This window comes from Kwoniella europaea, chromosome 1, assembly GCF_036810445.1.
Source record: "Kwoniella europaea PYCC6329 chromosome 1, complete sequence".
Taxonomy (NCBI): Eukaryota; Fungi; Basidiomycota; class Tremellomycetes; order Tremellales; family Cryptococcaceae; genus Kwoniella; species Kwoniella europaea.
Window position 1 is genome coordinate 1,610,070 of NC_089487.1, and position 23,977 is coordinate 1,634,046.

At 43.8% G+C, this 23,977-nt stretch overlaps 9 protein-coding genes across 9 annotated transcripts; 4 read left to right on the top strand and 5 right to left on the bottom strand.

Annotated features, from left to right (window-relative positions):
* Window positions 1–427: 427 nt before the first annotated feature.
* V865_000601 (uncharacterized protein) lies at window positions 428–1,765 on the top strand (the record flags this gene model as incomplete). Its single annotated transcript, XM_066224431.1, has 1 exon — window positions 428–1,765. One exon carries the CDS (start codon window positions 428–430, stop codon window positions 1,763–1,765), a length of 1,338 nt encoding a protein of 445 aa, XP_066080528.1.
* A 146-nt stretch (window positions 1,766–1,911) lies between these two features.
* On the bottom strand, window positions 1,912–3,401 carry V865_000602 (uncharacterized protein; the record flags this gene model as incomplete). Its single annotated transcript, XM_066224432.1, has 7 exons — window positions 1,912–2,204; window positions 2,265–2,348; window positions 2,404–2,517; window positions 2,604–2,722; window positions 2,798–2,875; window positions 2,971–3,122; window positions 3,201–3,401. 7 exons carry the CDS (start codon window positions 3,399–3,401, stop codon window positions 1,912–1,914), a joined length of 1,041 nt encoding a protein of 346 aa, XP_066080529.1.
* A 420-nt stretch (window positions 3,402–3,821) lies between these two features.
* Window positions 3,822–6,288, bottom strand: V865_000603 (uncharacterized protein; the record flags this gene model as incomplete). The annotated part of the gene is made up of 12 exons (XM_066224433.1): window positions 3,822–3,862; window positions 3,927–3,960; window positions 4,015–4,251; window positions 4,355–4,470; window positions 4,549–4,670; window positions 4,725–5,123; window positions 5,194–5,321; window positions 5,382–5,420; window positions 5,477–5,583; window positions 5,643–5,703; window positions 5,764–5,852; window positions 5,919–6,288. The coding sequence occupies 12 exons, from the start codon at window positions 6,286–6,288 to the stop codon at window positions 3,822–3,824; spliced, it is 1,743 nt and encodes a 580-aa protein (XP_066080530.1).
* A 774-nt stretch (window positions 6,289–7,062) lies between these two features.
* On the top strand, window positions 7,063–13,234 carry V865_000604 (uncharacterized protein; the record flags this gene model as incomplete). Its single annotated transcript, XM_066224434.1, has 3 exons — window positions 7,063–8,618; window positions 8,685–9,718; window positions 9,774–13,234. 3 exons carry the CDS (start codon window positions 7,063–7,065, stop codon window positions 13,232–13,234), a joined length of 6,051 nt encoding a protein of 2,016 aa, XP_066080531.1.
* Window positions 13,235–13,639: 405 nt separating this feature from the next.
* On the bottom strand, window positions 13,640–14,069 carry V865_000605 (uncharacterized protein; the record flags this gene model as incomplete). The annotated part of the gene is made up of 3 exons (XM_066224435.1): window positions 13,640–13,828; window positions 13,922–13,981; window positions 14,052–14,069. The coding sequence occupies 3 exons, from the start codon at window positions 14,067–14,069 to the stop codon at window positions 13,640–13,642; spliced, it is 267 nt and encodes an 88-aa protein (XP_066080532.1).
* Window positions 14,070–15,255: 1,186 nt separating this feature from the next.
* Window positions 15,256–17,621, bottom strand: V865_000606 (uncharacterized protein; the record flags this gene model as incomplete). The annotated part of the gene is made up of 9 exons (XM_066224436.1): window positions 15,256–15,611; window positions 15,721–15,906; window positions 15,975–16,058; window positions 16,134–16,198; window positions 16,303–16,448; window positions 16,545–16,602; window positions 16,706–17,312; window positions 17,363–17,383; window positions 17,495–17,621. The coding sequence occupies 9 exons, from the start codon at window positions 17,619–17,621 to the stop codon at window positions 15,256–15,258; spliced, it is 1,650 nt and encodes a 549-aa protein (XP_066080533.1).
* A 789-nt stretch (window positions 17,622–18,410) lies between these two features.
* Window positions 18,411–19,321, top strand: V865_000607 (uncharacterized protein; the record flags this gene model as incomplete). Its single annotated transcript, XM_066224437.1, has 4 exons — window positions 18,411–18,413; window positions 18,476–18,677; window positions 18,814–19,067; window positions 19,199–19,321. The coding sequence occupies 4 exons, from the start codon at window positions 18,411–18,413 to the stop codon at window positions 19,319–19,321; spliced, it is 582 nt and encodes a 193-aa protein (XP_066080534.1).
* Window positions 19,322–19,443: 122 nt separating this feature from the next.
* Window positions 19,444–20,789, bottom strand: V865_000608 (uncharacterized protein; the record flags this gene model as incomplete). Its single annotated transcript, XM_066224438.1, has 7 exons — window positions 19,444–19,556; window positions 19,624–19,741; window positions 19,846–19,864; window positions 19,943–20,046; window positions 20,139–20,285; window positions 20,439–20,679; window positions 20,749–20,789. The coding sequence occupies 7 exons, from the start codon at window positions 20,787–20,789 to the stop codon at window positions 19,444–19,446; spliced, it is 783 nt and encodes a 260-aa protein (XP_066080535.1).
* Window positions 20,790–21,166: 377 nt separating this feature from the next.
* Window positions 21,167–23,961, top strand: V865_000609 (signal recognition particle protein SRP54; the record flags this gene model as incomplete). The annotated part of the gene is made up of 11 exons (XM_066224439.1): window positions 21,167–21,244; window positions 21,318–21,416; window positions 21,478–21,549; window positions 21,626–21,843; window positions 21,922–22,016; window positions 22,086–22,326; window positions 22,396–22,530; window positions 22,633–22,903; window positions 22,961–23,212; window positions 23,618–23,858; window positions 23,924–23,961. 11 exons carry the CDS (start codon window positions 21,167–21,169, stop codon window positions 23,959–23,961), a joined length of 1,740 nt encoding a protein of 579 aa, XP_066080536.1.
* Between the last annotated feature and the right edge of the window lie 16 nt (window positions 23,962–23,977).

A 23,977-nucleotide genomic window follows, 5' to 3' on the forward strand; every position in this document is an offset into this window, starting at 1 on the left:
TCTGTCTAACGAACTGAATATTGGCGTATCTTGAGCAAGGCAGATGTCAATGGGTCGGTCAGAGGGAATGTAAGATCTTATGAGGCTTTGTCTGTTTATATAGGTTGTGAGTACAGTGAGGTGGATGTGGAGGGTGGTGGAGGTTGGATGACCCATGATCATCATTCCCCTGCGTGGGTTTTGGTGGTCCTTTCCGTCATTTCCGGTCCGGGTAGTCACTTCATATGGGCGTGTCGGACATCACCGAAAAAAATGCGTCATCGTTCATGGTTTATCTTTCCCAACGAAATCTATTTCAAGGTTGGTACCATGTGGACAGGCATTGTGCGATGATAACCGTCTTAAAGGTATAAAGACTCAGCGTGTTGCTCGAATGAGCATTGAGGATGGATGAAATGAATTGCACAGGAGAAAGAGACTTTACAGGATGCACCAGCAAATCCCACATTCAACCTTCGATCAGCCATACACCATCCACACTTCCTTACTATTCAACTCCCGTACTCTCAAATTCGATAAAGACCGATCTATACGTGTCAATCCGAAGACCGGTCGGATTATCTCAGTCACCTCTTCTCCTCCTAATCTCGGTACAGTCTCTCATCCAGACCTGGACCTGAGGGGTGATACAGTCGTACCCGGATTTGTCGATTCTCACGCTCACGTATTCGTTCATCCTTATTCTGAGACTCCATCATTATATCAAGAACGAGACGAATCATTGACCGAAAGGATCCTTCGAGCTGGAAATAATGCCAAAGCAGGGTTAAAAGCTGGATTCACCACATACCGTGATCTAGGTACGGAAGGAGCATTCAATGCTGATATAGGAGTTAGAGATGCGATCAATAGAGGAATCATACCTGGACCTAGGTTATTCGTCGCTACTGAAGCACTAGCAAGTTCAGGTGGATATGAAATTAGACAAGAGAACAAGATTGGTGGAACGACAGTACCAAGATTATCGGATGTATGTGATGGTGTGGATAGTGTGAAAGCTGGAGTGAGAAGGAGATTGGGTGCAGGTGCAGATGTAATCAAATTTTATGCTGAATATCGAAGGAGGACATTGAGATTTCCTCAACCTACTTGGCCTGGATCAAAGGCTATCAAGTATCCACCGTATGCGACAGGGGAAGAAGGTAATCCAATACTCACTCCGATGAATCCACCTTCGACGCTATTCGATCAAGAAGAGATGAATTCCATTGTCCGAGAAGCCAAAAGAGCTAAATGTCCCGTAGCATCTCATGCAAGTTCGCCAGAAGCTGTCATCATGGCTTCCAATGCTGGTGTCACGACCATCGAACATGGATCTCTCCCTTCAGAGGAATCTCTAAAAACGATGAAAAAGAATAATACGATTTACGTGCCTACTTTATGTGTAGCAGATGTAGAATTGGATGATAAGGAATATAGGAAAGCGGTATTAGAACATGCGAAACAGGCTAATGAGATGGGTATAAGATTAGCGACGGGTGGCGATACAGGTGTACCAGCTCACGGAGATAATGTGAGAGAGTTGGAACTGTTCTTGGAAGCTGGGATATCACTGGAGGATACCCTTCGAGCGGCTACGCTAGGAGGATGGGAAGCGTGCGGAGGTGATTGGTGTGGATATAGATTTGGTTGGGTAGGAGAAGGATGGCAAGCCGATTTGGTAGTCTTAGAGGGCGATCTGAGGAAGGATACAGGAGCATTGAGAAGGGTAGATATGGTGATCAAGGATGGTAATGTTGTTGTCGATGGCGGAATTTTAGTATAGTGATCAGAAGTGTATATGTAAAAAAGGCGTGTTCCATATGGCATTTTGGGAGATTTCACGTCATTTACTGCATCCATTTTAAATTTCAAATGAGATCGATCTGTAGATACCCTCTAGTATGTACCCCATTGTATGTCTCATTCCATCTATTGCTTACCAAATCTCTTGAACAAACTCTCACCCATCTCGGCAGTAGATTCCTCCAAAGATTTATACTTGATACCCAATACTTTGGTTGCTTTCTCACCATTGAAGAGGTTCATACCCTTTTCGACTTCCTCGTATTCTCCAGGTTTACCCACGGGGACGTTCTTGAGATCGGGGAACTTCTTGTGAATGATATCTACCCAGGCTTGACCTGTGAGGTATCCTGCTCCCGTGATGAATCGTTGTCCTGAGGCTTCTTCGATGGAGAGCGCGTTGATATGACCTTGAGCGACTACACACCAAACCAAGTATCAGCGTACAAGCTCATGTATCAAGGGATTGAAGGACTAACCATCTTTGACATCGACCCAGTTACCCATGGGGCCAGGTAAGTCAGATTCGGTCTTTTTGCCTGTGGCCCATTGCCAGAAGTAGGCTAGTACATCCACCGATCAGTGACTGTATACATGTGTAAGGGTTGTTTTACTTACCAACAGAAGTATTGAGTTTTTCGGGAGAATCAACTTGATGGATGACCTCTCCCAATACGAGAGGGGGGTTGATAGCGACCGCATCCCAGGAAGGTTTCTCATCTTCGATGAATTCTAGCCGAGTAATATAAAGCAATAATCAGTGTCCTTCCCGGCTCATCTCGTACTATGTATAGTAATTTGGTCCAGATTCCACTCACTCCATAAAGCCTTTTCAGCCAAAGTCTTCGAAGCTTGATAAGCCATTCCCCCTGATGATTTTACACCATTCTTCTCTACGTGCGAGATGGAATCTTGATTCCAATCTTCTTCGGTATATCTACGGAAAGGATCACAGCGTCAGTGTCAAAGAAAGGCATGATGTGTTGAACTGTAGCGAAGAGCTGGAACTTACACAACGGGGGGTTTCCTAGATTCGAGACTCATGATAGACGCTACAGACGAAGTGATCACTACTCTTTTCACGCTAGGGCTAAATGGATATAACCCATCAATAGTCAGTGACGACTCGTGATAACAGGGATAGTTGAAGATATGACAGGGTATGTAAGTCATGATTCAACTCACTTGTTCTTTTGGATACTCTTTAAGATTCCAGTAGTACCCTTCACAGCGGGTCCAATCAGTTCTTGGGGATCTTTGACTCCCTCAGTGTAGAAAGGCGAAGCGAGATGGGCTACACCGTCAACTCCTTTGACAGCTTCGTCGAAGATCCCATCCTGTGCAACCATACCAAATCAGCATCTAGCCTCTGAACAAACCTCGACACTTAAGACTGGAGGTTAAGCACCACTCACTTTGGTAATATCATCAACTAAAACATATTCGAATTCTCCCAAACCTTTGAAGATCTCCTTAAGATACTCTCCCTTAGCTTCAGATCGGACGGTACCTCTCACTCTGTATCCTTGTTGTAAGAGTTGTTTGGCAGTATGAGATGCGATGAAACCTGATGCACCTGATACCAAGATCAAATCTCCTTTGGTGATTACTCCCATTTTTTATGAATGAAATTGGCTATATGTGTATAACTCGGATGACAGATAAAGTAAATGGTCGAGATGAGATCAAGAATGTGGAATGAGAAAGACTTTCTCGACAATACACGACTGATATCCCTATCGGTCTCCACTCCAGCCCTACGGTTTTACAGTGCCATCTACATATAGATCATAGCGTCACCGATTTTCTGTGACGTGACCAGTAGTGTCCAGTCCCGCAAATTACGGAATGAGGGGTGGAACCGGTCTTGACCGAAGGTCTTGCGAGTTAATCACGTTGTTAATTGCGGTCTGATCATTCCTGCCTGGAGACGAGTGAGAGAGTGCGATGAACAAAGAGATATACATGTACGTTCAAAATCGTTCCTATTGCTAAAGGTATATATATATCGTCTTTTCTATCAGTTTGATATAATCCTAGGCATTTGTTTTTCGATTGACATTGTGAGGTAAAAAAGCTACAGTACGATCGCTTGTCAGTTCGACGGCCAGTATAAGCAGATGGGAGGAAAGTTGACTAACCAATAGCCAAAGTGGATAACCAAGCTCCTCCAGCCTGTCCGAATGGGAAATCAACCGATGTTCATATATTCAATACATTTGTACTCACGGCTAACCACAATACTCCAGGTGAATCCGAACCATGATACACCGATCCACCCACAATAGGAGCGATTATACTAGCTATCCTACCTAAGGTGGATAACATCCCACTTGTAGATCCCCTGAAGGTAGCTGGGAAAGCTTCAGGTGTGTACGCATACAACAATGCGGCATAAAGTGATTGGAACCAATATTCCATGGCGTTGAATCCGATATTAGCCGAACGTGAGTCAACGAGTTGATACTGTTTTGCATTATCATACGATCCACTCATGCATCAGTGAAATGTTCACACGCTCAACAAGTTCCGTATGAGGTGATATAACGAACGAAGACAATCAACGTACCAACGCCAAAGAAGCTCCCATGAGTGCCGAGGAAATCACCATGATCCACCTTCTACCAAATTTGGAGAAACCTGTTATCCAAGCTGCCACCAAAGTCGCCGTTACACCGGGTGTATCTACGTTTTGCACATCAAGTTAGATAACTTGGACCGTACCGAGATGACCAGCCGTTCAGTTTCGACAGGCACACTTACAGATCCATATATACGATCTATACGTATCTTCCACACTGCCATCCGCATCTATACCTTTTGCTTTGAGTATGAGAGGCAGGAAGTATCCGGCAAGAGCAAACGACCAGAATAGAGCCATGTATCTGCACATGGAGTCTTAGGGGTACCCAATGTATTAGATTAAAGGATAGACTTACGCGATCGCTAAACTAACAAATAACCAAACATATATCCTCTGCTTGAACAATCCTTGTAAATGTCCAAAAGTCTTTTGAAATCCACCTATCGTAACTTTCTTTACCAGATTATCTTCATTCGCAGAAGCTGCAGGTTCGTTAGCAGGACCGTATTGTGCAGGAGGGAGACCTCTTAATCTTCGCTCTTCCGCGTAATCTAACGTTCTGAGATCTTGTATAGTGAGAGTAGGAGGTTTCTCATTTTTGTTGAATATCGATATAGAGTGTAAGACGTCTAAAGCATGGGCATCGTGTCCTTTCGATAAGAGGTACTTTGGGGATTCTCGGAATTTGAATACTGCGAATCGACAGAAGAAAATTAAAAGGGTGAAAACGCCTAGGATCATGATTGTGTATCTCCTATGATCAGAATGTCCGATCGAAATCAGCTATATTATTTGAAGTAGAGCAGGTGGAAAATAGAACGCACCATCCCATATTGTTACTCCTTGAACAACACGGCGCTTCACTGATATTACATGATTTCAGAGATGTGTCGCAGGAGTACTTGGGTATGAGGGCGAACGCGAGCAAGGATACAGCGACTGTACCGATGGGCTATAAGGGATATATTCAGGTCGACTCTATTCATGTTGGATGGAGATCAGGTTGACTTACTTGAAATGTCGATAGAGCAGCTAACAAATATCGGTTTTTCTAGGTTCAATTGAGTCAGCTATAGTGGTTAACGTATGTGTATAGGCAAAACCTACGGTAGGAAGGAATTCTAAAGTTATAGTAGCATCTACGGGGATATTGCCCCCAACTCCGAGGCCAATCAAGCAAGCAAGCAGACAAGTCAAGGCATAGTTGGAAGGTACTGCAGCGATCCATTAGTCAGGACATAGCCTTTATCGCAAAGAATGTGACTCTGCTTACATGCAAAACAGAGTCCAAAAACGGTAGAGAATAGGCAGGTGAAGTTGAAGCACCATCGTCGCTGCGAGCAAAGTCAGCATAAAGGTATGTAACATGTTGTGTCAGGCATGGATACACTTACACCGACAATGTCGACCAACAAACCCCAACCGAAAGCACCAATACATAACCCGAAGTTAAAGGCCGTGGAGAGAGCTCCAATCTGCGAGTCTACCCATGAGAAGCAGCATTAGGCTGTTTTTGATATCCCAAAGAAAAAGAAACGCTTGGGCTCACCTGGTACACCCAACTCCTGTTGAATGGCTCCTCCTACCAACCCAAAAGCCTGTGCCCAACCTAGATCCAAGAAATATCCTAATCCACATAAAGTGAACACACACCATTGATATCTTCCCATACCCATCTGATCTAATTCCCTATTGATCAACAGAGATTTCTTCTCGTATAATGATAGATCCGTAAAGTCCCTATCGCCTAATTCTTCACTCGATACTAGATCAGCCATCTTACGGATTTTTACTCTAATCTCCTGAGTGGTCATCCGATTCAAAACTCTTCTACTACTTGTTGTCCTCACCCTAGGTCTCTCCGTCCCTCCATACTGTACACTACCAGTACTCCCTGTGAGAGGTTCTCGCTCTGCCATGGCTAATAAAGGTATACCGTCTATGTCCAAATCAGAATCTAAGAGATCTTCAAATTCCTCTTCCTCTCCTTCGGTCTCGGACTTATCGTCTACTACAGTTACAGGCGGTAAATCCCTTATATATTCTAGAGGAAGCTTATGAGGAAGAGTAAATAACTCCTCAGAGATGCTTTTGAGATACCACGAAATGGTGAAGTGTGTTCCCTTCTCTACAGAGGTTACAGAGATGAAAGATCGGCGCGAAAGAAGTATCGATAAGACTACTATATCATTGAGATCGAAGTCCCCGTGAAAAGAAACAGTATATACCTGAGTAAACTGTCGACCTCGATTTGTGACCTGACCTGGTTGCACGATACCACCTTTTAGATTCAAGAATGAATGATCAACTGTATCAATTGAGTTGCTCAAGCGATATATTTTGGTGCACAACAAGATTTCGTTCTCGATGTGATACAGATACGTCCCAATACTGAGTAGAGTTCCCTCAAGCAAACAACCGGAATCTCGTAACCATCCTCTCCTCTTCTCGAGAGGAACAGAACGTCATCATCGCATTGATTCAGTTCATCTCGATCGAGACAAAGACAGAGCATATAGCTATACCCAGCGGAGACCATGAACATCTCCGGTCTATGGCAATTCACGTGACATCGACCGAACGCTTTCACGCGAAGGGGTCCAAGCGCGCAATAACAAAATCAACATTGTAGATGGACATCTTAATCCGACACTATTCACGAACATACCATCATCTAGGTAACATCACGGAAAATGCTGCAAGCTACGGTGATAGGGCCGGCAGCATCGCCAGGTCAGATCTTGTACTCCCGCAGAGACCCTGGACCCAGCAGAGACGCTTTCAATGATTATTCAATCATCTTTCAAGATCAACACCAAGAAACGGACAAACCGCTAGGAAGGACTTTACAAGCCATCGAGAACCCAAGTGATGGTATCCACGAGGAATATAAAGAAGAAGAGCTAGTGTGGTATGGTAAGACGGTAGTATGGAGTCGAGGCACTCAGATATTTAGAAAATACACATACGAGCTAGAAAAAGAAGATGTTTCCAAAGCTGTGTTCGCATGGTTCAAAATAGGTGACGAAGCTGGCTCATCGAACGATGTTTCTCACAAGGGCAAACAAGCTATGAAGTCTTCAAACACATTCGGTCCATTCCACCAATCTCAACATGAACATTGGGGAACACCTAGACCCTCATCCTCGTCTTCATCCTCTTCGAATCCACCAAAACTCGAACGAACGTTGGTTGTCTTCCTGCAAACTCGAGCACATGTGTACTACTCGTCTGGACAAGATGTAGTCGTGCACTTACCATTCGCTATAGATGGAGCATGGCCATTGTCTACCGGTGGATTTATCGTTCAAAGAGCGTTGGAAAAGAGGGAATTGAGAAAATTAGGTAAAGAGAAACGAAAATCCGGAAGTGTATTAAGAGGACTGACGGATCATTCTTCAATGACTATATTAGATGACTTGATGGATATGGAGGATGATACAGCCCCTTCTTTACCTAGATTGTACACTTTGGAAAACCCTTTCGACGAATTGAAGATGATTGTTGAAGGGAGAGTTGAAGATGGTTTCGATCAAGCTAGTGGGAGGTTAATATCCCAAACACATGCTATCGACTCCTCTTTATCCATCTTATACGTCTCACCTGATCCGTACCCATTCGTTGTAACGTTTAATTGCGAATCAAACGAAATTATTCTCTATCGTAAAACATATATACCCGATCAGCCTGACTTACCTCCTCTACCACCAAATCCACGTACCATGCGACCTGAAGAAATCCTTGGACCACCTGAAGCACCGGTCCCAATCCCTCGGTCCACCAGGGCAGGAAGACCTTCTTTGCATCGTAATCCCTCGTCATTTGGTCCCTCGTCTGATAATAGAACTTCCAGTATCTCAGATCCATTAGACAGGACTCAACGTAGAGCACCTAGAATGTCCCGTGGACTGAGGATAGCTCAAGAACACCCAATAGCGACTGATGAGCTACAGGCTACTCTAGATCCTGCCCCTATAGTACCTCCTCCATCCACCACGAAAAGAAGGAGTCGAGGATTATCGATATTGTCGACGGCAACCACAGCCCAGGATCTCAATAGGAGGACATCAGGAGCAAGTTCGTCTTTCGTTCTTTTGGACTTGCATGATAAACATGACAAGATGGGTCTACAAGCCATAGCGGAGATGGATCTGAGAGAGACAACTATGATGATGGGTCTAGAGAGGGATGAGGTGGGAAGCAGAAGTGATCTTGTCTTGGATAAAGTATGGACTTGGAGAGCTCCTTAGTGAGTTACAACTTTTTCGTTCGTCTTTGTCTCGCGACCTATGCTTAGGGAATGTCTTGAATATAGTGCCGTCACACCAGAGAATGTGTCGGTCTTCCTCAGCGATAATCTCTTCTCCACTTCGGTTGTCATCAATCTACACATATCTCAGCCTGGTCATACTCCTCACTTGCATCCAGTACATGCTCAATTCCGGTCGATCCCCTACAAATATTTTGCCATCACTCCCTCACCGCTTATTGAATGTCTGTCTGCTATTCCGATAATATCCACTCGCCCGTATGTCTACGATGTGCTGCTTCTTGCTAGAAACGGTACTCTCTCTTTAATGACAAGTGGAGGTAGACATATATCACTTCAAATCCCACGTCCACTTAGAGAAGGTCATGAAGAAGTAGCTAGAAAACTCGCGTCTAGTCTTAGAATGGCAGTAGACGAGAAACATACTCGTCTGAATTCGGAAAGGAGGATGGTCAAGCTTTTAGATCCTATAGGACCAAGATTTACAATCATATATGAAGATGGTGAATCACTAAGGGTTGATGCGGATCTGCGGATCGATCATCATTTGACAAGACAGTGCTTTGAGGCTTTGTCGTATGTCATTCCACCTCAGCAATTCTTCTTCGTCAAAAGAGAAATCCTATCTTTCCTGCAACAGTTACCATCTATACAGCGGCGTGATGACGGGCAGATTTGGAAAATCTTCTCGAGCGTTATGCGTGCGATGTTACAAATTGAAGGTGAAAGCCAACCGACGAATCCGTTCGAGACCTTAGTACACGATGGTCAGATATCATCAAATCCGATCTCTCGTCGTCTTGCTCAGAGCATTACACGCAACACCTCGGCCACTCGTTCATTATCGACAACGGGTCTGATGTACGGTGAAACGCTTCGACTAGAAGACACAGCTCCGATCATGCTTGCTCTTCATCTTGTTGCCCAGGATCTGCGGTTGTCATCGACTGGGCGTAAAGAAATCGGAGGAGTGGTCAAGTTGATATCCGATCTGGCTAGCAAAATGGGCAGAAGGGATTGGAAAGATTACTGGGCTAGGATTATGCCTTGCGAAGTATCAGACATGCACTCCAATCAAGGTGAGTAAAGTCAAATCTTTCCTTTAGATGACATGAAATGCTAACTTCCATATAGGCATAACCTATGATACGACTGTCTTAGACCAATTCGATGCTCCACCGGACATTATGGCTTATCTCCATCAACAACTCATAACCCGTACGAAACCTTTCCCTTCACCTATAAGTCTTTTAGCCCATCCCGCTTCATCTGAGCTAGGCTATGTAAATCCTTGTCGACAGACCACTTTAATAACCGGAATATTCTCCTATTTCACCGCATCAAACTCATCTCGAGCAGCTGCAGCTGTGAAGCATATGGTACGAGCGGGATTAGATCTAAATTGGCTTTCTGATCTGCCCTACGGCATTGCTTTGCCAGTTTTGGAGACGCTTAGATTCTGTCAACATAATCCGCCTAAAGATTGGGATGCCAAGATGTACGAGCTCATCGCAAGATGGGACTTGGGGATCAGGGCCATGGGTGAAGCGAACGTTAGTGGCAGGGAAGATCCCGATTTGGACTTCGGGCTGGAAAGAATACCCACCATCAAAGAGCTTGTCGGATCCGTTAATGAGGACAAGAAGAAGCCTCAACAACCTGTTTTACCGCATGCTCGATTTGGCTCAGATCGTCGAGTACAGGAAGTGGAACGTATCATGCAGACTACAAGAGTACGAACGATCGCTGTCCAGGATCCTAAAGGCGCATCAGAATCAGATGTCGTCAGGTATCATCAGACTGTAGTCAATACTCTCGCCAATAGAACATTATCGATACCTGTCGGTCAAGGCATGTTCGAATTTGGAACTCGATCAACCAATATCACGGATGTTTGGAATATTCCTCTTATCGAGTTATCAGTCAAAGTCGGCCCTGGTAAACCTACACTGAAAGCTGAGATCGTCTCGGACAGTGCGGAATGGCCATGCTTTCACAATGGTGTCGCAGCTGGTCTTGCGATTTCTCCGGAATGTAAAGGTATCGATAGTTCCTGGATAGTCTTCAATCGACCGAATATCCTCAATGCGGAACATGGTGGATTCTTACTCGCACTCGGTCTCAATGGTCATCTTAGGTCGTTAATGACATATCATGCCTTCCCCTTACTGGAGCCAAGACACGATTTCACTTCTGTCGGATTACTTCTTGGTCTAGCATGTTCATATGCAGGTAGCGAAGATCTTTTGATTACTAAAGTTCTTTCTCTCCATACCCATGCTTTACTCCCACTTGGATCGATGGAACTCAACGCTTCGCCCATCATTCAATCATCAGCACTCGTTGGTCTAGGTCTAGTCTACGCGGGCAGTAGGAATCTTCGAATGGCCGAAGTAACACTCAGCGAAGTAGGAAGGAAAGAGATGCCCAATGTAGATGGTTTCGCAGATTATCAAGAATCTTATTCCTTCTCTGCTGCCATGGCATTCGGACTGATCATGCTTGGTAAAGGAGGTGAATCGACTTCTGAGGTGGAACGAAGGATGTTAACTCAACTTCGGAGATGTATCCTCGGTGATACGCCGGTTTTAGAAGGCACAAAATCTAGGAGCGCCGTACCAACAATTGATAATAATATTACTGGTCCAGGAGCGACGTTAGCTTTGGGTTTGATGTACCTCAAATCTGGAAGAAGGGATATAGCGGATATGATATCAATCCCTCAAACTGCTTTTGAACTGGATCAAGTACGACCTGATTTGTTACTCTTACGAACATTCGCGAGATCCTTGATACTTTGGGATGAAATCACCCCGATGATGGGATGGATAGAAGATCAATTACCGCAATTCATCAAAACAGCCCACGATAAAGGTCATAATCATAAACGAAGTACGAATCATATGGAATTATCGACTGAACTAGCTTATCTCAATATCGTCTCTGGAGCATGTTTTGCGATCGGCATGAAATATGCTGGGACAGCCACTGAAATGGCCCATACGAACCTTATGACTTTCTTTGGGGTGTTATCGAAAGCTGCCACTGGGTCAAGTATGACATACGAAGGTAGGATTAGACGTACAGCCGCAAGACAGGGTTTGAATATCGTTACGTTAGCTTTGGCAATGGTCATGTCCGGTACGGGAGAATTGAGTGTCTTGAGGAGATTGAGAGTATCTCATGGACAGGAAGGTGCGGGTGTAACTTACGGGAGTCATATGGCTATGCATATGGCACTTGGGATGTTATTCCTTGGAAGAGGTCATTATACGCTCGGAAATTCGAATTTATCGATTGCTGTCATGTCTATTGCGTTCTTCCCTCGATTCTTAGGTTCACCAGGTGATAACAAATCTTACCCACAGGCGTTTAGGCATCTTTGGGCTCTGGCGGTAGAACCTAGGTGTCTAGTTGCGAAGGATGTTGATACGTTGGAAACTGTTTATCTACCTGTAAAATTGAAGGTTAAAGAACAAACACCAGGAGCATCGACATCGACTATCGATTTGCAACAGAAGAAATCCAGTAGTGGGACTGTCAAAGTAAGATCGCAAAGTTTGATTTCACCAACTCTGATCAGTCCATTCGAAAATATCTTATCTATCGAAATTGATTCACCGCGATATTGGTCGGTGAAATACGATTGTGATTCACCAAAGGATAAACTAGGGTTAATTAGGAATAGAACCATATACGTTAAGCGTAAATTGGGTTTCTTAGATTATAATTCGGATCCTAAAGGGAATAGAAGTTTGTTTGTCAGAGCTGGTTCTATGACTGGGATAGATCTGCATTACGACTTGATCTCTTATCAACAACCCACAAGTCCTACAAACAGGAGCAATATATTGGGATCGGAAGAGGTTGAAGGATTGGTTAGAATACATTCGGGTGATCCGGCTTTGATTAGATTATCCAAATTATTCAACAACAACTACAACGCCGGCGAATCTGATAATGATCGACAACATATGGAAATCAACAGTATAAACAATTTCGTTGAGATTGTTCTGTTGGAATGTCTATCATTGGATAAACCCCATCTTATCCCGGTTTACTTGGACATGTACATGTCGCTCCAACGATTGAACGAAGAATGGGGATTGGGAGTAGAAGAATTAAACCAATTAGAATTTATAAGGTACTTCTATGATAAGATATACGATAAATCTTTCAACTCTTCTTCGTCAACTCTAAATGAAAAGAGATTCCCATTAGTAAGGATGAACTTTGTCAACTCCCTTATCCGACGACTTACCCAGCCTACTTCCGCGGATGAAGCATTGGACAGTGTGGTCAGATATCTTAGAGGAGAACAACAAGGTATGGGATGGACGGAAGACTTAGTTAAATATATATGGAAGAATAACTTACCGCCTTTACCTCTCCTTGAGATGCTTAAAGAAAAGGTCAGACAGAGTGCTATTGATAGAGAGGTGCTAGTGTTGAAGGTGAGAGATGTATCCGAGGGATATCGAAAGAGGATATCAGGGCAGTACGGGGAGCGAAACGGGCTGGATGATGGGGTGGTAGAGGGTGAAGGGTGGAAGATGGACAGTGTGAGAGAGATGGTTAGGGTATGGACGGAGTAGGACGAAAGAAGATGGGAGGTGAGGGGCCAGGAAAGAAGGGTTGTAGAGGAGGGGAGTCGGAGGAGGGAGAGGGTGGGACCAGGAGGGGAGGGGAGGGGAGGGGAGGGGAGGGAGATGGAGAAAAGGGGAAAAGGGGAAAGTCAAGTATCCAACGACTCTGTCACGAGAGATTGAAATGTGAGACTTGGTTAACGAACGATACTGTAACGATCCGATGATAGCATAGGCAACATCATGCATGAAAATCAAGCATCAAGACAAACACACAAGATCAATTATGTATGCTACAATAGTTGTACAACAACAATGACAGCGAGAGGAAAGAGGTACTTTCCAAGCAAACTTAAATCGTAGAATCATAATCATAAATTCAATCGTAAAACCTGACACCCAATCCCATCACCTTTAATAGATAGCATGTCCATCGGGAGTAGTATGAGCCTTCAATACACCCGTGGTAAGTGTACCCTGGTGATTTTCGTTCTCGGCCATACAATCGGAACATTGATAATCGTATATGTGATTCTTGAGATTGATAATAGTGTAGGATGATTTATTGGATTTGACACATCCTGGACAGGCGAATGGAAGGCACTATGAGTAGGTGGCTGGGTCAGCTTTACTCGCACTATGAATTATCTTCGATCAAACATGAGGTGGGAAGATGAGATGGGTGGGTTCACTTACGTTGGCATGACAGTGGACTTCGTTTGCTGCGGGGGTGGAAGCGAGAGGACCGTGGCAGAGCTATAAAAAGAAGGGGTTTGCCACCGTTAGTCATAATGACTTACAATGATGAGATGGGAGGCACACTCACTTTGCAGGAAGGAGACATCTTGTATATTTACTGAAAGTGGGTTGAATTGTTTGTAAGGTAAAGTAGTAGAGCCGTCCAGGTTTGAATCCCGTATTGAGATGAAGAAACGAGTCTTGGGAATGACCATTTCAAGTGCAGTTTATATATCTTTTTTTTTCGCATATATCAACATTGAGGATGAACATGAGTTGATACGGCAACATGTCATGTCATACCGGACCGTTCTGACCGTCCTTTCTGTATTTCACTCCGGCAATATACAAAAGATCAGGTGAATTACCTTTTTTAACGCTATCCTATCCGATCATATCGGTGTATGATACCAAAAGGATTGTGTTTAGGACTGGCCAAATGATCAAGGGATCTATGGTTTGTGGATCGCCAGAATGAAAGTGGGGAGATTACTGCTCAGCAACGATCAACCCAAATGACATTTTCATTTTGATCTAGACTGATCATCCTGATCATCCAATATCCTTTAACCTACTAACCCTATCTGATTTGTCAATCTGCAGTAAGATTGTTCAAAGGATGGATGATGGATGAAAAGAAGGTACCATCTTTTCATTTGTATCCTTTGACGCACACAAATACAGTAGTAAGTAAAGTGGGGGAGAATGTATATGTCACACCCAACAAACATACTTAGCTAGCGATGCGTGATGGTCGGAATATTTTCAGGACGAGGTGCAACGACCATTCCATGAGGCGTTTTGATCTAGTTCAACTTCTGATTATCTGTTTATTGTTGATTGCATATTGTGTACTGTCTTAAGAATGATAGTCCTGCAGTGATCTGCAGCTTGCTCAGCTGACCGTAGGTCTGATCGGATGCAACGTACAGTACTATATCATCTCCTACTGCCTGCGATTGGTCAGTCCGTCACAAACAGTGATCATGATCATGTAATCCGATAGATACTCGTAACGAGGGTGAAGATCGATGCACTTCTTTATATGATCGTGCCTTGCCTGCTTACTCGGCTCACCCATCAAATCGCCTTGTTCACCTTGTGATCTGGCATGTCATATCACCTGATGTTGTGCAGCAATGCACTTTTATGATGCATGTCACGATGTGTATGGTATATACAAGATCGGTTCACCGAACACCGAGCTTGATGTCTGACCGTCTTTCGATCGCATATTCCAGTGGCAAGACCCACAACCGATCAACCATCCATCAACCCTCAAATCCTCAACCTCACTCCTCCAACTTCATCTTCTTAGCTTTCTGTTTTTCCTTCTGTGCAGCTTTCTTCCTCTTATTCCTCTCCAGCTGAGCCGATGTCTTCTCTTTGATCACCTGATCTATCTGCGTCTCCTGTCCTGCTTCCATCAGATTCTCTTCCTCCACTACGTCCTCCATATTACTCTCAATTTCCTCACGTGGTCGTTTCACATTCTTCCTTTTCTGTTGTTCTTGCTGCGTCGATGTTATTTCCGCTTTGATAGGCGCGGATATGGATAATCCCTGTGGATCATCTCTTACGAAACATGATACAAAGAATCCATTTGTTCGATCTTCAGGTAAACAACGTATGACACCTTGGGCTAATTCTATATTTCAGACAATGACAATCAGTTTGTTACTTTGCCAAATGTTATGTCACCTGATGCAAGAAAAGTTGTGGGACGTGCCGATGGGATGAAGTTGTCAGAGACTTACCTTCATCACCCGCCATCTCATCCTCTCTGCCTCTCCTCTCCCAAGTAGGTATCACCTGACTTCTAGGTGCCAATTTCCATCCTTTCTCTTTGGCTACCTTCGATTGTAAAGCTGATGTTACTACCCTTTCATCCTCTTCCGGGTGGATGGAGCATGTAGAATAGACTATACGTTTGGCTGATTGGACTGTACCAGTATATACCGGACATGAGCTGATATAAGGGTTATAGAAGACAGAAAGAGGAGACGCTTACACTTCAACGCATGTAAGATCATTTGTAACTGGAATGAAGCTAATTTTTCTAATCTTTCCGTTTTCGAATCTGATTCTTCGACATCTAAATAACCACAAATCGTTGAGATATCAGTCATTCATTGCTATGACCAGCGAATCGTGAGTGAGCCGGACGTACCGTCTTCTAGAAGATAATCTAACCTATTTACAATACCCGATCCTGAACAACTTGGATCCAGTAATCTGATGAGACGACATCAAGTCCATTCAAGTAATCAGCTATGAATTAGTCATACGGAACTGTAACAGATTGAGTGCAGGACAAAGAGAAAAGAGATTTGACTCACATCCTAGTCACTTTCTTATACTGTTTATCCTGCGGATCAGATTCTAGGAAATCCGCTCTTTGAGCAATCACATTTTTACAATGTGCTTTCTCCAACATGCGCGTTAGGGTCTTGTATCGATTAGGAGAACGTTCGAATGCGTGGAGCTAGTACGTTGATCGGTAGAAATCATCAGCATCAGTACTTAGAGTTGATGTTGATCGTAGTCTAGTATACTAGGAGAATAGTAATAAAACACTCACCTTGCCTTGGTTGTTCATTAGAGCAGAGACGTAACTCGTTTTATTACCTGGTGCTGCGCTATACGATTATTGAATCGTCACATCAGCTACTTGATCCATCAAGCTGTACTACAATTAACAGACTAGTAGAAGACCAGGTCGGAACAGATCATTGGACTCACGTAGCATCTATACATTCTCCTTCACCACCATTCCAATCCCACATCAACACTTTCGCAGGCATACAACTCGCTTTATCTTGTAGTATAATTCCTCCATCGGTATACCAATCGTTATCATTCCACCAGTTCGTACTTCCATGGAAACACAACAACACATCGTTCAAATGCGTATCCAAGAAATATTCTTTTTGTCCTAAAGGGTATTTCGGCTCTTGCAATCTGTTAAATCCTAATCTCTCCAATTCCTTATAAAGGCCTTGAAGGGATTTACCGGAATTAGGATTATACCTTATATACCTTATCAAATCACCCGCCTCCGACGTCGAGGACGATTTAGCCAAATCAGTTATACGGCTTTTACCACTTTTGATCTGTATCTTGACCAACTCTGCTTTTAGACGAGTTTGATATTTGAGGATGGATTGTTTAGGGGGCCATAAGTCTGATGCTTCGATTTTACGCTTAGAAGAAAAGAGGAGGTCGTGGAGGATGACGAGGATCAGGGATTGGGAGGATGGTGAACCCCGAGAGGACTTTTTGGGGAAAGTGAGTTTTTCGAGAGATTGGATAGGGACGATTACGAGGAGTTGAAGGAGGATAGGTTTGTCTATTATGTCAATGAGTCAATGATTGGTTGAGATCAAATAGTGGACTTACACTTGAGAGTTTCGATGATCACTATGGTGAATGTCCTTGAGTCAGTCACATGTGAACTTGGATTGGATTGAACAGGATGTTCCTCTGCAGATGGGTGAAATGAGAGAACACTGGCATGGTAATAACACTCACAAGCTAATATCCTCTTTCCTTCACCAGGCGTAGATTTTATCCCAGCAGCTGCTAAGGAACCTTTTACAGAACCTTGGTTTTTGTCCAGATAGTCGAGCGCCAATGCAGCGGATTTATAGAAATTCATCGTTTGTAGTAGTGATCGCAGATGAAGATGGGCAAAGCTTAAAGCTGAGAGAAATGAGTCACTATCTGGTCGCATAGCAGAGAGCATGGTATGCATAAGCATTCGATATATCTATGAACTATGAAATAAGGCGTACAAGCTGAGTACTCCTAACCGATACCACACTACGCTCGTACTCCTAAGAAGTTTGAGAAGGATCAATAGTTATTTGAATGACTATGAGAACATCGTATTGTCAGCTCCTATTGATTACGTTGTAAACCAATGAACCGATATAGGAAGTTGAGATGTAGGGGATAGTTCAGTTAATATGGAATAAGTTGTCTTAACATTATTTAAGTTCTGATAATGTAGATAAGATATTTTGACATCATGACGAGGGCAAGTTCAAGGGGGAAAGAGGGGATATATGAATGGAATCCAGTTGGAAGGATAGGGACTCACATGGTATAGCTCTTGAATGACAGAATCCTATACTTATTGGTAAAAATGAAAAGATGAACAAGAATAAGAACGAGAACAAGGAGAGCTGAACCAAGACCATCCGACAGCAGCATCGAGCAAAAATTCAACTTTTTCCATTATTGCTAGCTGATGTTACGTAATTAAATGCAGACACGCGTCTGTGCGAGAAATCAAAGTCAATTCAACCAAAAGCAACAACAACGATAACAACAACAATTGGTGTACATATACATAGCAAGAAAACAATCAAGGTAGAATTGAATCAGAAGAAAGGACTGTCCAGGTGTTAGAGCCGTTATACCTCATTGGAAACACCGTAACATCATGGTGAGTTATACCCATACTCAGGGACTACAACCGACTTATGCTGATTGATATCCTCCCTCAAGTCCAAAACAGCCACCCTGGGTCGAGGTTTGCCCTCCAACATATCTAAATCCTCACAAGGGAGGAGAGAACCTTCCGGAGGTGCATTCACGATGTTCACTCCTCAGCAAGTCAAGCAATTCAAAGAGGCTTTTACGATGATTGATCAGGATGGTGATGGGAGAGTGACGGAGGGTGATTTGAAAGTGATGTTGAGTAACTTAGGTGGGTCGAATAGTCCTCACATCTGTATCATTGTGTTGTTACCTTTACTCTTTACTAGTCATAAATATGATAAGACTGTCTATACAACAGATCTCTACAGAAATACCGCTAAATCACTTTTGTTCTATTGATTTAGGCCAAACGCCCACTCCAACCTTACTTCAAAGCCTCCTTACCTCTCGACCCGGTTCAACAAAGGGAATAGCAAGTGAAGGGATCAACTTCACCCAGTTCCTCAGTATGATGGGCGAACATCTGATCCAACTTGATAACGAGCGGGAACTGATAGAGGCTTTTGCATGTTTTGATGAGGGTGATAAAGGTTGGGTGGATACTAAGGAGGTTAGGAAGTGGTTGAGTGAGATGGGAGATAGGATGGATGAGACTGAGGTGAGTTTCACTGCGTTGCAAGGCTACCACAGTGCAGCAAAGACACTACAGTACGATGAGGATATGACGGAGTAATGAGAATAGTGGAGGAAAATGAGCAGATAGATTGACTTGTTTTCCCTTTCGTACAGATCGAAAGACTATTCTCAGATCCATTCACAGATCGTCAAGGTCGATTCAACTATATCGAATTTGCAAAAGTTCTAAGAGTAAATGACGGTGAGGAAGAAAGAGAAGATAAGTTATCAACTTAGAGGTTTGAGTTTATAAGATTTATTTGTGTTCTTTAGATCGTGTATGTGTATAAGTTGTATGTATTGCATAAAATGATATAGTTTACTGTATATATAACAAACCTTCCTGATATCGTGACGTTTCACTGAATCATAATCATCCAAGCGAATACGAAGAAGAACAAACACATTGGATAGACAGCTAAGAAAGTACGTGATTCCTGTAATCTCGTACCAGTAAAGAAGTTCATCGATGCTGTCAAAGGAGATACAAAAGATAAGTGAGAATGACTGATAAATCGGATTCAGAGGTAAACGCTCACCCCATACAGACCATGCCCAACATGCTAAGCTGACTGGTATTCTCACGAACAGTGTATGAACCAATAAAGATACGACGGAAGCTAACAGAATTGGAGCAAGGGCGTATCCAAGTACGCACTGAGATGAAAAGTCGAATTAGCTTATATACCACTCTATGGTGGAGCAGCTGGATATAGCCTTGTTGGTTCCGTTTGTTGCAACAATAAGTGCAGGAGACTTACAAGACTTTGAAAGAATGATCTGATCTCGCGAGAACCAATCCCACCCATCAGCCAGAATTCTGATGTCATCTGTCGATTTATAACGGAATATACTCACACTTTCCCCCCTAATAATTTCGAATTTATAGTTACTACCACTGAACCGATAGTCACCAATGAGATGACAAGCGAAAAGACTTGCATTGACTGTTCTTGGGGTGCCTATGGTACCAATATCACAGGAATCAGTACAGCAAAGCCTTCATATCCATGAGTTTGTATCTGGAAAACATTGAAGAGCCGTCGGGACTCACATCAAGTGATAAGATTATAGCTAATGTCAAGCAAATCACCAAAGGTCCCCATAAATCCCAATCTCGAAGTAATTGATTATTGCCACCTCCCTTTGGTGGGTAGAGCACCTGAAGTAATTTGGCATATATCGAATTGAGGTCTCGCATCTGTATATCGTGAAACATGAGATCAGTTATCCATTCGTCTCATGATTGTAGCTTCACATAGGATTTTCTTCGGGTTGAAGGAGCATTGTCATTGGCAGGACTGCCAACCATAGCAGGGACGAAAGAAATGCGCATTGGAATAGCCATACTTACAATAGTCTTCGTGACGGGTTCATCCAAAGTCGACTCTCCCGTATATCTAGTTTCCATTTTCACACCTCCCCATCCTGTCTCTCTGCGCGGTTGGGAACTCTGTCCTATCCTACCTGATACACCAGAAGGGTTCGATGGTCCAGCCTGTGGTTGTGGTTGGGACGAAGAAGAGCCAGAAGCGTGGGCAGTAGGATTGGGTTGTGAGAATGACAAGGTGTCGAGATCATCATCGTCTGCTTGACTATATTCACACACATCAATGTCAGTGGTCGTTACATTGGACGAAGCGCGGAATGCATAGAGTACTCACATGAGCTGCTGCGAGGGTGTCCCTACACGATCGTAAGACATTTTGCCTTTCCGTCTATGTTCCTGTTTCGCTGAGGCTCTCTTCTATCGAAGGTTTGTCGTATAGGCTCCTGAATAGACGGAAGGTCTCTTGGTTCTTGAGTCTGCTTCTGGGACGATGATGCACCATCCCATCGACACGACGTGAATTGACAACGAAGCGCGGGGTAAATAGGCTTGACGATGCAAAGAGATAAACAGGCGTGCGTATGCCCAGGTCATAAGTTAGGCACCCTGCAAAGTATACATCCGGATCCAAACCATCTCGAATGACCGATAATCGTAAAGATGATAAAAGATGATACAAAGCTACAAGCTAGATGACCAGCAACTCTCCTTCAAACATAGGTCTCTCACATCCTTGACAAGAATCAGCAACGATGGTATTAGCAGACCTAGGAGCGAGGCTACACGGAGCTTTGAATCAGCTATCAAGGGCGTCGGTGGTAGATGATCGTGTGAGTACACTGATTTCATCAGTTGAAATATTCTTTGTTGACGATTAGCTGACTTGCGCTTTCATCGGTATAGGTCATAGACGCTTTACTCAAAGAGCTATGTGCAGCACTACTGGAAGCAGATGTCAATGTGAAATTGGTTTCTCAGCTACGTACCAAAGTGAAAGCTAAGGTGAGCACAAAAATACATTTCCTACCTTCGCACATGTCTAACAATTTTGCATGTCATGTAGGTAAAGAAGAGTTTAGATGAAGCTGAAAAGGCTGGAGGAAGGGAGGCTAACAAGAAGAATGTAGTGCAAAAGGTAAGCTGCCTTGATGTCCTTGATCAAACTGGACGTATGTCTGTAAAGCTGACTTATGGCTATGATGATTGCATAGGCGGTCTTCGATGAACTTGTAGCACTAGTAGATCCCGGTACCGAACCATACAAGCCTGTCAAGGGAAAGACCAATGTATTGATGGCGGTAGGTATACAAGGTGCAGGTAAAACTACGACATGTACGAAATTGGCTGTACACTACGCTAGGAGAGGAATGAAGACTGGTTTGGTATGTGCGGATACGTTCAGAGCGGGTGCTTTTGATCAACTGAAACAGTAAGTTCATCGATGCCAGTCTCCCATTCATTCGTAATCAATGCATCCAACTGACTTTGATCTATGGTGATAACCCAGAAACGCAACAAAAGCAAAAATACCTTTCTATGGAAGTTACACTGAGACAGATCCAGTGGCGATCGCTTCACTGGGTGTAGAGAAATTTAGAAAGGGTAAGCTGGCTTTCCCACCTCATCTTAAATACGATCGAATGACAACTTATCTCGTGAGGGCATCTACAGAACGATTCGACGTGATCATAGTGGATACCTCAGGACGACATAAACAGGAATCAGAATTGTTCGAAGAGATGGTAGCCATCTCATTGGCGGTCAGCCCAGATATGACGATCATGGTGTTAGACGCTTCAATAGGTCAGGCGGCAGAAGGTCAAAGTAGAGCGTTCAAGGACTCAGCGGATTTCGGAGCAATAATAGTAACCAAATTGGATGGTCACGCTAAAGGTGGTGGTGCTATCTCAGCGTAAGTCAACTTCACTATACCCCCATGTGTCATGAAGTGGTATTTGGCTCAAATGATTCGTGTTGATAGTGTCGCTGCGACGAAGACGCCAATTATATTCTTGGGTACTGGAGAGCATTTACATGATCTGGAGAAATTCAACCCGCAGCCTTTCGTTTCGAAGTTACTGGGTATGGGTGACATGCAAGGATTGGTTGAACATATGTGAGTCTGCTTTTGCATTTGCGAACAACCTATATGCAGTCATTATATGAGTGAAATTCGGTAAGGCGAAAAGCTGACATTGTGTGATCTTGGACATTATAGGCAAGATATAGCGCGATCTAACCCCGATCGACAGAAAGATTTAGCAAAGAAATTAGAGCAAGGCAAATTTACTATAAGGGATTGGAAAGATCAACTATCGAATATAATGTCGATGGGATCCTTGTCGAAGATCGCTTCGATGATACCTGGTATGCCTGCTGGCATGTTGGGTGAAGGAGGTGAAGAAGAAGCAGGAGCGAAACTGAAAAGAATGATCTATATAACGGATGCTATGAGGCAGGACGAGTTGGACTCAGATGGGCTGATATTCGTAAGTTGTATCATGACTTCTTTTACGGACCGTACTGACTGAATGGCTCTGTTCTAGGTGAGCTTCGATAAAGCTGGGAATCCAATAGGATTGAACCGACGTGCGAAACGAGTAGCAAGAGGGAGTGGAACGAGTGTACGAGAGGTGGAAGAATTACTGGCTCAAGCTAGGATGATGGCAGGAATGGCCAAACAGGCGGGTGGTGCCAATGGATGGATGTCGGCGATGCAGAAGATGCAAGCTGCTGCTGGTAATAAACCTTTGGGTCCTAATGGTCAACCTTCTCCCGCACAGATTGAGGCTATGCGAGTGAGTGTATTTGCTTTAGTACCCTTCTTGTACTGCTCCCCATACTCTTCTTTGCCTCTGCTCGCCTACCTCATCCGCTTGTCTTCTTCATCTCGCATCCTTCAGTTCCGCTTTTTCACCTACTCCCCGTCTTTTTCAACCCTCTTTCCATGTTTCCTATCTTCTTCTCCATCTCCTCCCGTCTTTCCCTGGTCCTTCTACATCTAATCTCATTCCCTTCTTTGGCCGATGTGCTTCTTGTCTGTATCTTCGTTCTCTCTTCTCCCACTCCACTCACTTCCCGTCGTTCTTCTCATTTCTCCTGTGTGTCGCCTCTGATTCTTCCGTTCTGAACTTTGTCTGTGCCTCGTTTTCTCTCTCCCTTAAGCAATCGCGCTGATCCTGATCCTGTTACAACGCTCGCAGAAAGCGATGCCTCCTGAAATGATGCGAAAATTGCGTGCTGCTGGTCCTCAGGGTGCTCAGAAGATGATGCAGGAGATGATGGGCGGTATGGGAGGTATGGGCGGACCTGGAGGAATGGACATGGGATCGATGATGCGAAGCATGATGGGAGGTGGAGGACCTGGAGGAGGTGGAATGCCAGATATGAGTCAAATGGGTGAAATGATGAAGAATATGGGAATGGGCGGAGGGGGTATGCCTGGTAGGTATTTCATTTCCAGCTTGGATGTGATGTAGTGCTGATGCTCATTTTGGTGGTGAGGGTAGATATGAGCCAGTTGATGAAGATGATGGGAAGGAGATAAATGATATCTGGATAGT